Source organism: Hoplias malabaricus, chromosome 17 (assembly GCF_029633855.1).
Source record: "Hoplias malabaricus isolate fHopMal1 chromosome 17, fHopMal1.hap1, whole genome shotgun sequence".
Classification (NCBI taxonomy): Eukaryota; Metazoa; Chordata; class Actinopteri; order Characiformes; family Erythrinidae; genus Hoplias; species Hoplias malabaricus.
The window spans coordinates 16,347,417-16,362,762 of NC_089816.1; the positions used below are offsets into that span (position 1 = coordinate 16,347,417).

Sequence of the window (15,346 nt, forward strand, 5' to 3'; positions counted from 1 at the left end):
TTTTTGTTCCAGTTGTCAAGCTTCTAGTGGCATCTCTCTTTGCAAAAATCTTCAAAAATTACTTGTTTTTTTACAACGCTCACTTTTGTTATTCGTTATCTTTTTCTGTTGTCTGAACAAACAGGAAGCTCTCACAAAGCCTGAAAATCAGACTGAAGACCACATCTGCCCCCTACAAGACAAGGAGGAGCACACAACTCCAGTTGAAATTCCCATATACCGTACCCATGGGAATTCATCCATCAGCAAACCCAGATCCTCATGCACAGAGCAACAGACACTTGCCCCAGAGAAGCAGAGCTCTGTCAGCCCTAAGAAGAAGCTCACTCTCTCTCTATCTGAGAAGGAGAAGCTGCTAGACTGGGACCTGGCCACTCCTGGTAAATCATCTGAAGCTGCTCAAGAATCAGCAAGATCTGATGGGTCGGAAACGGAGGTTCCGAGCAACCCTGAGGACCACACCAAAGCTCAGGAAGATGCTAACCGCAGCCTTCCACTCACAGGCTTCCAGCTGTGGGCTAGTGCTCTAAAGAGGTCCTTCTCCAGCTCGGGTAACAGCTCTAAGGTTGTCAGGAGGGGCAAACCACCCAGAGCCAGGCCAGTGTCTGAAAGCTCCTTCAGCCTGGGCTCACTGTTCGGATCCTCCACCCAGATCCATCAAGATGACAACAAGAGAGCTCACTTCAGAGGAGGTACAGAAGGTAACCAGGGCATGCCAAAGAGCAGGAGCGAGATTACCACCATGCTGGAGGAAGTTACCCTCAATACAAAGCCACCAGGGGGCTCTAAAGACGACATGGCCTCACTGCCTCGCAGAAAACTCAACTTCTTCTCCTCCCTCCGTCTGAAGAGGAATGAGGGAATGGACCGAGGGAAGACTGAAGACCAGACCAAAGACATTTGGGCCATTCTCTCCAAACTCAGGAATAAAAGTGAGAACATTTGAGGGTAGTTTACATTGCTATTTTAGTTATTATTATATAATTAAGTACATACGATAGCGATATATAAAATATTTTTATATAATAAACACAATAAGAACAAAAGCTTGTCCCAAACATCGTCTCAGGTGTCATGTAACATATTCTTAACTATAACTTTGTTATAATGTTTCCATTCGTCTCTGTGATAATCCAGCCATGAAGGAGTTAACATGAGCTTTAAGAGCAGCCAGGCATCACGCTTCACTTTTAAGGCCCATGCGTCCATGAAAACATGTGATAATGATTACAATCCAAACAGCACAGACGCCTCTGACTGATGTGGATCAAAACATACAAAACCCCAGGCCTTATCCTTCATCTGCTTTGTAAATATGTAGCTAGTGCTGTGCGCAGGGAAACTTGGTTGACTGCAGTGTCCCACTGGCTTCCATTATAGTTCCTTGCATGCAGTCAGATATCATGGTGCTGCAATTTGTACTTGTTATGTATAGATAACAAGTCCACAACCAAGCCCTGTTACACTTTTAACTGTTGCTGACTGTGTATTTTATAAGAAAAGTTTCGCCTGTTTTTTTTTTTTTTTTTTTTTTTTTTTTAGAAAAAGTGGCTGAATTTATATACAGTTATATGCCGTAAGTGTTTCAGCATGTAGTTTTATGATTTGAGTGCATTCAGCCACAAGTGCATAGCTGACATCAGTCAGAGAACACACTTTCAGCACTCCACAGCCCAATGCTGATGGCTTTGTGCCAGTTTAATAGAAAATGTTCACTTTTTAGACCGAAGTGAAGTTTAGTTGAAGTGCCTCCTGTTATAATTAACGATTTAAAGGAAGACTACACTGTAAAACATTGCTGTAAATTTAGCGAGTCTCCTACACTATTTTACTGTAAATCACAGTATTTACAGTAAATAATTGTATTATTCAGTTACAGTAATATGCTGTAAATTCGAAATACAGTAGTGCTCCTGTAAAAATACGGTAAATGCTTGGTACTATAAAATTTACAAAAGTTTTTACAGTGTAGGTAGTATTTCACATCTCTTAAAATCACAGCTTCAAAAATATTGTGATGCTCCACTGACCTGTAATAGAGAGAACAGGGCTGCTGGCTTTGCACCTCCAGGCTCAGCACTGCTGAAACTGCACTATGTCACATTTGGAGGAGGATACGAAACCACTCCCTACACCCTACACCCTTTGGGCAAAAATACCAAACCTTTTCAGAACAAGTGTCTACAAACCTTTGGTGGACATAACCACACATTCCTTGTGTAGGTTTGTAACATCATCTTTGTAATTTTACGTTTGAAAGCATGAGGCGGTGGTCTGTTAGGTCAGTACATTGTGGTTAATTTCTCCTTGTTAAATGGCTAATATGGTGTGTATTGTGTTCATAGCTCCAACACATCAGCAGCAGCAGCAGCAGCAACAAGATGACTATTCTTCCAGTGAAGAAAGCCCTGAGTCTACCACATCGAGGGTAAAAAAAACACATAGATGCCACAGATTCCTCTAACATTGACACTGCTATCACGGTTAACATTTTACATTTAAGAAAATGTGTGATTTAATGTCATAATAAATCAATTTTTCATGTGAAGCTAGCATTCGACTGCTTGAGAAATAGCTGTTGAATGGATTTTGTCAGAGCTGTGTTTATAGCCATTCTTGCTCAGAAGCAGTCGGTTCAGTGAATACCAGTTAAATGTGAAGTTGTTTGATTTAACACCTGCGTACAAAGGCACAACTGAACAAAAATAGAGATCCCTCGTCATACCTTTTTTTTTTTTTTTTCTTCTTCTCCATTCAGTCATTTCTACTCCATTCTATGTCACTGCTATACAAATAGAGGGTGTACTTACTTAGACAATGAAACTGAAACACCTGTCATTTTAGTGTGGGAGGTTTCATGGTTAAATTGGAGCAGCATGGTGGCCAATCTTCATTAACTGCACATTGCACCAGTAAGAGCAGAGTATGAAGGTTCAATTAGCAGAGGGTAAGAGCACAGTTTTGACCAAAATATTGCAATGCACACAACATTATGGGTGACATACCAGAGTTCAAAAGTGGCGCATCTGTGACCGCAAGTCTTTGTGATGTATCAAGAGCCATGGTATCCAGGGTAGTGTCCAAGAAGGACGAAACGCATCCAACAGGATTAACTGTGGACGCAAGAGGAAGCTGTCTGAAAGGGATGTTCGGGTGCTGACCCGGATTGTATTCAAAAAACATAAAACCATGGCAGAATTAAATGTGCACCTCAACTCGCCTTGTCGCCACCAGAACTGTCCGTCGGGAGCTCCACAGGGTCAATATACACAGTCGGGCTGCTATAGCCAAACCTTTGGTCACTCACACCAAAGCCAAACGTCTGTTTCAATGGTGCAAGGACCGCAATTCTTGGGCTGTGGGCAATGTGAAACATGTATTGTTCTCTGATGAGTCCACCTTTACTGTTTTCCCCACATCCGGGAGAGTTACGGTGTGGAGAAGCCCCAAAGAAGCGTACCACCCAGACTGTTGCATGCCTAAAGTGAAGCATGGAGGTGGATCAGTGATGGTTTGGGCTGCCATATCATGGCATTCCTTTGGCCCAGTACTTGTGCTAGATGGGCGCGTCACTGCCAAGGACTACCGAACCATTCTGGAGGACCAGGTGCATCAAACATTGTATCCTGAAGGCCGTGCCTTGTATCAGGACGACAATGCACAAATACACACAGCAAGACTGGTGAAAGATTGGTTTGATGAACATGAAAGTGAAGTTGAACATCTCCCATGGCCTGCACAGTCACCAGATCTAAATATTATTGAGCCACTTTGGGGTGTTTTGGAGGAGCGAGTCAGGAAACGTTTTCCTCCACCAGCATCACGTAATGACCTGGCCACTATCCTGCAAGAAGAATGGCTTAAAATCCCTCTGACAACTGTGCAGGACTTGTATATGTCATTCCCAAGACGAATTGACGTTGTACTGGCCGTCAAAAGGAGGCCCTACACCATACTAATACATTACTGTGGTCTAAAACCATTTGTTTCAGTTTCATTGTCCAACCCCTGTGTATTAGTACTGTGTTCTTGGGGGATTGGTTTCAGACCTCCCCACATACAGCAAAATCCACAGATGCTCGATTTGTATGTACATACACCAATACTCATGTAAACATTAAGTCATCTCTAGATTAGTTGTTAGAGTTTATCGTTAAGGAAACAATAACAGAACATCTGTACGTATTCAGAACAACGAGTGCATGAGGGTGACTGAAGTGGCAAGAGGTTACTACACATCACTTCATTCACGTGAATTCATAACAGTACTCTGTGCTCCAAATTCAAGTTTTAATATATTTTTGATTTGCCGTTGATCAGGTGTGGAACCTGTCAAAATTGAGGGCCGACTTAACTACAGAGAAAAGGCTGTTTAAGGAGAAAACCTTTTCCGTTTGCTTTGAATTTGTGTGGTTAAATTCTATCCAGAGAATAGTGACAGAATGAATGCGTGCTGATATTTAAACTGTGATGTGGAGGTCATGGTAAAAACAAGGCAATTTGTGACCAATTAAACCGTCCACCCTTTTGATGATTTGGTCTGCACTGTGAAAGAAACTTTTACTGTTCATTGTCCTTTTGTTCTGTGCTGATTGTAGTCTAATCCTGACAACTTGGAGAGACAGAGGATGAAGCAGGAGAAAATGCTTATCCAGCAGAGCAAGAGAGAGCAGCTAAAGCGGTTGCACAGGGCACAGGTACAAATATTTATAGTTTTTCTGTGAGCATTTCTACCTGTTTTTAGATGCAGAGCTGTTCATGCGACTTTTATTATTATTCACTCACAGTCTCTCTAACTCACCTTTAATCAAAAAATCAGCTACAGGGCACTGTTCAATGCTTTGCATCAACAATGTGTTTGTTTTACATTAATGTGGACACTAGGAGGAGTAAGGGAAGCCAAAAGCAAAACTATATTTAAAATATAAATTCACCCCATGCAGAAGTTTAGTGTGTGATGCTGTGGAGTAAAACGGTATGTGCTGGTGTCTGTAGGTTATCCAGAGGCAGCTGGAGGAGGTGGAGGAGAAACAGAGAGTTCTAGAGGAGAAAGGAGTCAAGCTGGAGAAAACCCTGAGAGGACAGATGGGTAAGCAACAGCTTGCCTTGTGTTTTTACTTTTTAAATCCCTGCTTTCCATGCTGTCCTTCAAAGTCTATACTTGGACGTCAACAACATGCAGCACCCCTTTTATTGGCAAAGAGAGAAATGAGACACCCCAGAGCCTCGTGTGCCCTGTGTGTGTTCACAGTTGTGCACTGCCAGGCTGCAAGTGTGCCATTTGGGACAGGGCTTAATATTAATTTCCCTTTGAGTGACATGGGATAAAACCTAGGGATTCTAAAGTAAAAGCACTAAGAAACCAGATCCCAGTTGTTACTTCCTGTAATTGTATATTTCTGACCAACACTGTGCTCAAGAGCAGTACAACACTCACCACAATCTAAAAAAAACCCTAAAAACAAGGGTTTAGTATTTATTTATTCATTATTTTAAATATATTTTTTCTAAATGACTGTTGTGATCACACACCTAATCACACCTGCTCTGCTTCTCGTTTACGTCCGAGAATGGGGGTGTTTCACATTTAAAAATACATCTTAAATCCTCAAACGTATCTGCAGTGTAAGTGTGTACCAGGCACATTTGACTCCCAGTTCATTTGGCTAGATACAGTACAACGGCGCTGCAAAATGTGTAAATCTATAAAGCGTGTGAGGGACTCCATATTAGTCATAAATTACAATTCTGAACTCCACTGTTCTGTGAAAAAGCAACTTTATTTAAAATAAAAGACTGATTTCATCTGATGACGAAAGCATGCTTGGTTCAGAACATTAAAATGCAATGTGAGACGGGCCAGGGGAATGGAGAGTGGGGGACAACCGTACACCAACACGGTACATTTCAACTGGACCAAGTGAGTACACCTGAAATAGTTTTGAATAAGGAAAAAACACCAAACAGAAATATGCATATATTATAAACACAGAAACTTAGCAAAGTGTAAAACTATTTTCAGTACAAAAATATGTATTCTTGATGACCCCTGTAAATGAGAGAGGAACTGAGCCAAAATAAAAACTCTTTTAGACAAATTACAGTAGTTCACCATGTGTTTGCTGTAGTCTCGATCCGTTTGTAATTGTAAGGCATCAGAGTGAGGAATGCAGCCTTAACCACTTTTCCACTTGAATCAGAGGCCTTCAGGCAGCCTTGGTGCGTTGTGGCCATTCCAGCTCAGATACTCCACACCCCACATCTCTCTTTATTTCATCCTCTGAAGTAAAAGACCACTGCAAGGTTATTCTATGAAGTTGTTGGAATAGGCTTGTATCCCCCCCGCCTCCCCTTTTCTTTCTCTTGTTGCCATTGTATGGCTGTGCTAAATTATCCATCCGAGTCCCTAAACTGTGCTTGGGTGTGAGGGCTTTTTTCCATGTGTAAGAGGGCAGAATTAGAGATTCAAATAATAGCGATTTGCATTTAAACCAAATAGCCATTTAGACTGTAAATTGTGCTGAAATGACTGTAGAGGTAATGGGTCCTGTAAATAGACTGGAAAGAGGAAAAGTGCTCCAAAATGGTTTTGAAAATGTGACGTTTCATTATTTTAGCAAATGTTGATATATGTGGGGGTTATTAAAGCGCACAATTCTTCCTGATGAAAAAAGGCTAACCGGGCCTGTCTGTATAATGAGTTTATAATCATGGCTCTGAAAGCCGCCGCCGTGTGTTGTTGGTGGAACAGTAAATTGAATTTTAACATCTTTTAGGGAGGGACGGGATTTAATTTTTTTTTTTTTTCATTTTTTCAAAAATACCTACTAATGTCTTCCAGCTTTTCAGCCTCTATGTATCTTCTTTACATATTGTGACGAGTGGATTTTGGGACTTGAAATGAATGGATGTACAGTCAGCTGTTGTACATCCAGGGTGAAGACATCCATACCTCAACCCCCACCCACATCTAAACAAGAAGAAAGCACAATTTCTTAAGTGCGTCATGTGACTCTTCTGTATCTCTGGCCTTGTGTTATCAAAGGCTATCTCCCTCTCACACACACACTCAGTCTTTCTCTTCTGAGGGCTGTATTGAACAAACCCTCTTCAGTCGTCAAACTGCAAAGGCAGAAAGATACAGACTGTTTCCAAAGTTTGCTTTTGTGTACTGCATCGTTTTAAGAGTGTTGACCATGGCCTTCAGTGTATTCCTTTGAAGAAATGCATCAAGTGCGTCCATGGACTTGATCAGGCCAGTAGTCTTTGTCCCTGTGTTTATTCGTCTGTGTGTAGATGATTGTTTCTGAGCAAGGGGGCATTGTGCTGAATGGACTCACTACTGTCAGCTGACACTCACAAAACAAATGGAAAGTGTTCTTGGTAAATGGAGTAAGTCCTGGACAAAGGCCAAATTTGGAAGTATGGTTCTGAACACCGTGAAAGAGGAGGTTCCTACTGTTCAGACATTGTGTGAGGTGCTGACCCTGTATCATGTTACTGTCTGCGGTGTTCACTGATTTTATTGTATTTTATTTTAGATATAGTATATTATCACTATCAGAAAGAAACCTCTCAAATGGTATAGTTACAAGAGAAAAAAAAGTGTAACTGTATTTGGAGTCAATATTTTATTTTATTTTTTTAATTTATTTATTTATTTTTTCACAATATATTCAGACCTTATCTGTAGGTCTATCCATGAAATATTAACACAACACAACAGTAACAATATGAACACTAAATACATTCACTCATTCATTCATTCATTATCTGTAACCCTTATCCAGTTCAGGGTCGCGGTGGGTTCAGAGCCTACCTGGAATCATTGGGCGCGAGGCAGGAATACACCCTGAAGGGGGCGCCAGGGGGCAACACACACTCACACATTCACTCACACACTCACACCTATGGACACTTTGGAGTCACCAATCCACCTACCAACATGTGCTTTTGGACTTTGGGAAGAAACTGGAGCACCCGGAGGAAACCCACGCAGACACAGGGAGAACACACCACACTCCTCACAGACAGTCACCCAGAGGAAACCCATGCAGACACAGTATAAGTTTAAGCAGCTGGTGCATTAGCAATGTTCTTTAAATCGTATGCATGTATATAGCGTTTATTATTCTGAGATACATATCAATGATGCTAATTTCCTTTTTAAAGCAGAATAAGCATAGTTTCACTTCTAATAAAGCTGTGTGATGGAGGGAGAGGGAGGCTAATTGCACCCGCTTGGCCTCCTTGCCCTGCAATCTACTGGTAACAGGGCCAGTGCTTAAATGGTTGTGCCACTCTGGGGATCCATTATCATTTTTTTTTTTTTCGTGAGTGTATGTAACCTGTATTTTGTTGTGTCTTTCAGACGACCCGTCAGCAGACGAGGCCACACTCCTGCAGACCTGGTTTAAACTTGTTCTGGAGAAAAACAAACTGGCCAGATATGAATCAGAGCTGATGATATTGTAAGGAAACTTGGTGTGTCTGCATGTTTCACAGCTCTGTAACATACTGAGAGCAGCTCAGAATGCTATTTTCACACACCAGCTGTGATCAGATGTTAAAATAAGAAGAGCGTAATGCATTTAGATCTAACATGATATAATTAGGGCGGCACGGTAGGTGCAGCAGGTAGTGTCTCAGTCACACATCTCCAGGGACCTGGAGGTTGTGAGTTCGATTCCCACTCCGGGTGACTGTCTGAGGAGTTGGTGTGTTCTCCCCGTGTCCGCGTGGGTTTCCTCCAGGTGCTCCGGTTTCCTCCCACATTACAAAAAACACACGATGGTAGGTGGATTGGCGACTCAAAAGTGTCCGTAGGGGTGTGTGTGTGTGTTGCCCTGTGAAGGAATGGCGCCCCCTCCAGGGGGTATTCCTGGTAGGGTCCAGGTAGGCTCTGGACCCACCGCGACCCTGAACTGGATAAGCAGTTACAGATAATGAATAATGAATGAATGAATGAATGAATTATATATTTAAGAGTATTTTTACTCTTTTTAGATTAAAATGTAAATGCACATACTGTCACATATACAAGCTGTAAGCATATTTTTAGTAGAATAAATACATTCATTCATTCATTCATTCATTATCTGTAACCCTTATCCAGTTCAGGTTTACGGTGGGTCCAGAGCCTACCTGGAATCATTTGGCGCAAGGCGGGAATACACCCTGGAGGGGGCGCCAGTCCTTCACAGGGCAACACACACACACATTCACTCACACACTCACACCTACGGACACTTTTGAGTTGCCAATCCACCTACCATCGTGTGTTTTTTGTACTGTGGGAGGAAACCAGAGCACTCGGAGGAAACCCACGCAGACACAGGGAGAACACACCACACTCCTCACAGACAGTCACCCGGAGGAAACCCACGCAGACACAGAGAACACACCACACTCCTCACAGACAGTCACCTGTAGGAAACCCATGCAGACACAGGGAGAACACACTACATTCAAAGACAGTCACCCGGAGGAAACCCACGCAGACACAGGGAGAACACACCACACTCTTCACAGACAGTCACCCGGAGGAAACCCACGCAGACACAGGGAGAACACACCACACTCTTCACAGACAGTCACCCGGAGGAAACCCACGCAGACACGGAGAACACACCACACTCCTCACAGGAGCTGTATGACTACGACACTACCTGCTGCGCCACCGTGCCGCCCTAGAATAAATACAAATAATGAATAATAAATTGTGATATAATCTGATTTAGCTTGTCTATTTCCAATAATGTCATTGTATATTTCTAACCGTGATATTACGTTTATATTTGACTAGATTTCACTTATTTCTTTTCATTCTGCTGTAAATGGAATGTACATAAAAATAATACTTTAACTGCCCAGATAAATAGCTTTCAATTATTAGATTTTGGATAGTATTTTATGCAGAGTTTGTGAATTCACAGAATCAGTTCTGTACTTCAGTACTCCTAACTTCACTCTTCAGCAATAAAGAGTAAACCTAGAAGGCCACACTTATATATTTGCCTGCTGAAGTTACACAGCCATATGTGTAATGTTGCGTTTGTGTTGCAGTGCTCAGGAGCTGGAGCTAGAGGACCGACAAGGTCAGTTACAGCAGGAGCTTAGACGCAGAATGACAGTAGAGGGTGAGTACTCCTTCATATTCTCTCTTTCACTGTCTCACATTCAGTCATAAGAACATTACTGAGGTCAGGGGCAAATATGTATTAGTTCTGGATCAAAACTCCAGCTCATCCTGACAGTATTTGATGGAGCTACGACACTCCAGAGGACTTTGCCCCCACTGTCCAATGCTTGCTGTTGAGTGTGGTAAATATACAAACTGTGAATATCTGTCTGCAGTAGGTGCACATTATGGGAACTGAGTTAACTTTTTTTTTTTAAGAAGTGGCTATAAACATTTGGACATCAGGTGCGAGAAATTTCTGGTTTCAATTTTATTTATTTATTTAACATCAATATAGTAATAATCCATTTTTGAGTCTTTTCCAGGATTATATTAAGATGTTTTACATTTGTATTATTAATATTATTATTGTGTTTAGCTGAGTGACACAGCATTACATTTCACGTGCCACAAACAGATGAATTTTGTTGAAGTTGTAGTGACAAGGAACAGCATTCCATTCCTTCCTACTCCTTACAGTCCAAGGAATTCTAGTCATATTTACATAGTCTAAAGCAGGCAGTCAACATTGTCTACAATATCTTCTTATATGTTTTCTTATATCTTATCTCATACAATATCTTATCTAATGTGAGTTTGACAAGCCTCTATTGGTTTGGAAAACATGATAAAAATGATAGATATCCCCAATCTCTAAAATAAAGTGACTTATAAATGCTTTGCATGTCAACAGCAGCTGAGGGAGGTGATAGAATCTTCATTTGAAAGTCAATGGTTGGTCCACTGCCTCCAGGAATCAAGTTTATTTCTGCTCTAATCATGGGGGTTTGATTTTTTTTTTTTCTTTTTCTTTTTCTTTTTCTCTCGTCTGTTAGATTATTGTAATCTCTTCGTTAGTGATTGATGCCATTCGGTATTACACAGTCCAACACTTATAGAATAGTATGTGCTTATTCATTCATTCATTCATTCTTTCATTATCTGTAACCGCTTATCCAGTTCAGGGTCTAGAGCCTACCTGGAATCATTGGGCGCAAGGTGGGAATACACCCTGGAGGTGGCGCCAGTCCTTCACAGGGCAACACACACTCACACCTATGGACACTTTTGAGTCGCCAATCAACCTACCAATGTGTGTTTTTGGACTGTGGGAGGAAACTGGAACACCCGGAAGAAACCCACGCAGACGCAGGGAGAACAGGTTTTTAAGAGGCAGTTAAAAGGCCCCACTTGAGCACAGCACAGATGTGAATGTACCTGATTTCTTTTGGACGCACAATACCCACGCTCTGACAGCTGTAATGAGAAATTAGCAGGATGCTTATAATCCAGCCAACAGAATTATAATCCCCAAAAACAGGATAGTTTTAATTCAGTAGTCTTTTAATGAAGGGATGGAGAAAGAGGTGGTTGAGAGAGAAACTGAATTTGTCTTTTCCCACTTTTTCAATAATTTTTTTGTGTATGTATGTATCTTTACACTTATATAGCGCCTTTCTAGACACCCAAGGATGCTTTACAATCCACACTGCTCAGAACACTCAGTCCACACACACTGAGTGCCAAACTCTCGACCAGGAACGACTGTCCACCTGGAGGACTGCATCGGGCACTAGGCTTTCACCCAGGACAGAGTGCCAATCCATGTCTGGGCTCACACACATTCACTCACACAAACAGACATGCATTCACATTCACACCAGGACAGTTATGAGAGAAGCCAATTCACCTAACCTCCATGTTGTTGGACTGTGGGAGGAAACCGGAGACCCTGGAGGAAACCCATGCAGACACAGAGAGAACATGGAAACTCCACCCAGATGGGACTTGAATCCAAGATCCCAGCGCTGGGAGGCGAACGTGATAACCACTAAGCCACTGTGCCGCATCAGAAGACAGTGGCTAGTGTTAGTGTTTGTTGTTTTGGGGCAGGCGCTTTCCTTGTATGTTTAAACCTGTAACTACAAAAAACTTTAGTAACTAAAAAGAAGGGAAGAGTGTTTTAAACTTTAGATGTAAGTTAAAGGAAGAGGATTTTTACATAGTAATTTTGAATCTATGTGTACGTACAGGGGTTGGACAATGAAACTGAAACACCTGGTTTTAGACCACAATAATTTATTAGTATGGTGTAGGGCCTCCTTTTGCGGCCAATACAGCGTCAGGTCGTCTTGGGAATGACATATACAAGTCCTGCACAGTGGTCAGAGGGATTTTAAGCTATTCTTCTTGCAGGATAGTGGCCAGCTCACTAATTGATGCTGATGGAGGAAAACGTTTCCTGACTCACTCCTCCAAAACACCCCAAAGTGGATCAATAATATTTAGATCTGGTGACTGTGCAGGCCGTGGGAGATGTTCAACTTCACTTTCATGTTCATCAAACCAATCTTTCTGTATTGCATCTGTGTGTATTGGTGCATTGTCGTCCTGATACACGGCACCGCCTTCAGGATACAATGTTTGAACCATTGGATGCACATGGTCTTACTGGTGCAATGTGCAATAAATGAAGATTGACCACCAGGCTGCTCCAATTTAGCCATGAAGCCTCCCACACTAAAATGACAGGTGTCAGTTTCATTGTCTAACCCCCTGTACTTGTGTGTGCATGTGTAATAAAACAGTGGTAAAGGGCAGTAACCATTGACAAATAATGTATAAAAATTAAACATAACATAGAGTATCAAGATATACACACATTACATCTTGTAATTTTTTTTTCATCTCATTTGTAACTGAATCATTCTTCTCTTTGATCACTCATTTTCTGTAACCACTTCATCCTGATCAGGGTTGTGGTGCAGCCAAAGCCTACAAGGAATCAATAGGCACAAGCAGGAAAAACCCTACCTGCCCCTGTCTAGGCGCCAGACCTTCACATGTCATCACACACACTCACAGTGCTCTCCTGAAATTATTTGCTTGTCACTTTGTGCAGAAAATTGCATTCGCTTTTGTGATAAGTAGAAATAATCACTGTTAACTCGACCTGAGTCTATATATATTTTTAAGTTATCTGTGTGTCTTAACCCTGCAGACTGTGAGAAGAGTGCAGGGGAACTGTTAGAGGAGCAGGCTCTCCTGGTGGAGGTTATGAAGGTGGTGGAGGAGAGGGATCGACTGGTCAGTCTTCTGGAGGAGCAGCGACTGCAGGAGAAGGCAGAGGACAGAGACCTGGAGGGCCTCATCCTATCCAAGGGCTACCAGTTCCACTGGGCATGAGTAACCACACTCTAGCTGATCAGTGTATGGACACTGATCTGGGATCGGTTCTCTGCATGTTTGTTTGGATGTGTTCGTTCTGGTGCTGGTTGCTTATCCTAACACAACGGGTATAACTCACCTGCTAATTATATTTGTAGCAGAGCATTGATTTGTAGGTCATACAAGCTTTAACAACACAGTGGCAAATTATTTAAGCCTTATGAGAAAATATAGCACACAGCTTGTTGATTGATAAACTACTTGTTATTCACGATTGGCCGACTACACATTTGCACTAATCATGTTAATTTTATAGGCTGCACCAGGATGCCCAGTGTTGATCACTGAGATTAATTTAAAGGAAAATTGCCAGTGGGTTCACAGACAATGCGTTTTATTTTTCACAACATGCAGATACACGCCGCACTCTTATTTATTCAAAAACTGAAATAGAAATTGAAATAATTTTTGCCACTGCTGTTTAAACCTTGTAAATCCCAACCACAGCTGCTAGTAAACTCACCTTTCTTGAGATGACTACAGTTATTGTTAAGAAGACTTTAACACTACATTGTGCAGGACTGATATCTACTCCATACGACGAGTAATAAACAAAACTGAGACTTGGTCTATTTGTGATTGGTCTTGATCATCACAAAATTACCCAAATTTCAAAATCCTAGACTGGAGTTCCTACCCTAACATGTGGTGGGAATAATAGCAGCAGGATCTGTTTCTAGATCTGCTTTCTACAAACTGCCTCAACCTTCAGGAAATCCTTGCTTTTTACTGTGCACTGAAACCGACTAACTCTTTTCATGTCGATTTACAGCAAATGGATATTATTAAAGTGCTACCACTGGACCTGACTCGACAAAGTGTACCACGACCGAAAGAACCTTCCGGTGGCCTCACTGCTGCTTATGAAATCTAGTGAATTAAACCACTACTAACAAGTGCCTCATCCTAAACTTTACACTGTATTCAATGTATTCAAGTTAAGTTTATTTATTTAAAAGATGTTCATTTCTGATGATCAATACAAAGCCACTAACTTTAACACTAAGAATAAACAGCACAACACTGTAAGAGCACGTAAATGAACACTAAAACTGCCTTGTGGTATAAATATAATACATTTTCACAAGGGTGCAATTATAATTTCTGATGTAATGTAAATGCTGTGAATGTTCTTGACTGAATAAGTTGTCTTACTGAATCTTTTCAAAGCAAATGTTAAATGACAACTCACTTCAGTTTAAAGCTGTCATCATCAAAACGTTATGTTTCTAAAGTGTTTCATTCATTCATTCATTCATTCGTTGTCCGTAGGCGCTTTTCCAGTTGAGGGTTGCGGTAGGTCCTGAGCCGACCCGGAATCACTGAGTGCAAGGCTGAAGTGTTTCAATCTTTTATTGTTTTGTTTTTTTTAATAATGAAAACAAAAACAAAAAACAAACACAATCTGTTTCTCTCTTAAAGCAATGTCAGAGACTGTGTACTTTATAATTTATGATTTAATGCAGCCAAATGTGGCATGGTTTGATTTAATAAAACATTGCTTGTTAAAGTTTTAAACAATTTAGTTGTTTGTTTGTTTACATTTAAATGGGCCATTCTGTGAATAATTGTATCAAATTAATGTGCTCATCACATGATGCTATATTAGCATATTAGCGTTTGTGCGGGCCGTACGCCAGAGTGTAGACTGAAAAGAACAGAGGCAGTATTTCAAAATACTCAGAGGAATCCCTTAAAATAACACTTAATTACATGTATGAGTACTTAATGTTGTCTACGACAATTACGGCAACCATTGTTTTTTATATAAAAGAAATGACTGATATTCATATTGAGAAAATGTATATAAAGTCTTTTCTAGAAGTAGGTAAAACCTGTAAAATAAACATACGTACAATATTTACACGGGTGTGTGTTTAAGTGAAGGAAAATATCCTGATTGACACAATGTTTAATTCAGAACGAATGACAAAAAGA

General features: G+C 41.1%; 1 protein-coding gene across 3 annotated transcripts in view; it reads left to right on the forward strand.

The window, feature by feature from the left end:
* The window catches only part of mical2b (microtubule associated monooxygenase, calponin and LIM domain containing 2b), a 65,732-nt gene extending 50,549 nt beyond the window's left edge, over window positions 1–15,183 (forward strand). For all 3 annotated transcript variants that reach the window (XM_066648482.1, XM_066648480.1, XM_066648481.1), the window contains 7 exons: window positions 125–932; window positions 2,346–2,428; window positions 4,599–4,697; window positions 4,996–5,089; window positions 8,372–8,471; window positions 10,066–10,139; window positions 13,182–15,183. In XM_066648482.1, the coding sequence (XP_066504579.1) occupies window positions 125–932; window positions 2,346–2,428; window positions 4,599–4,697; window positions 4,996–5,089; window positions 8,372–8,471; window positions 10,066–10,139; window positions 13,182–13,366 (1,443 nt within the window). In that variant the 3' untranslated portion in view covers window positions 13,367–15,183. The remainder of the gene's footprint in view (window positions 1–124; window positions 933–2,345; window positions 2,429–4,598; window positions 4,698–4,995; window positions 5,090–8,371; window positions 8,472–10,065; window positions 10,140–13,181) is intronic.
* The last annotated feature ends 163 nt before the right edge of the window (window positions 15,184–15,346 follow it).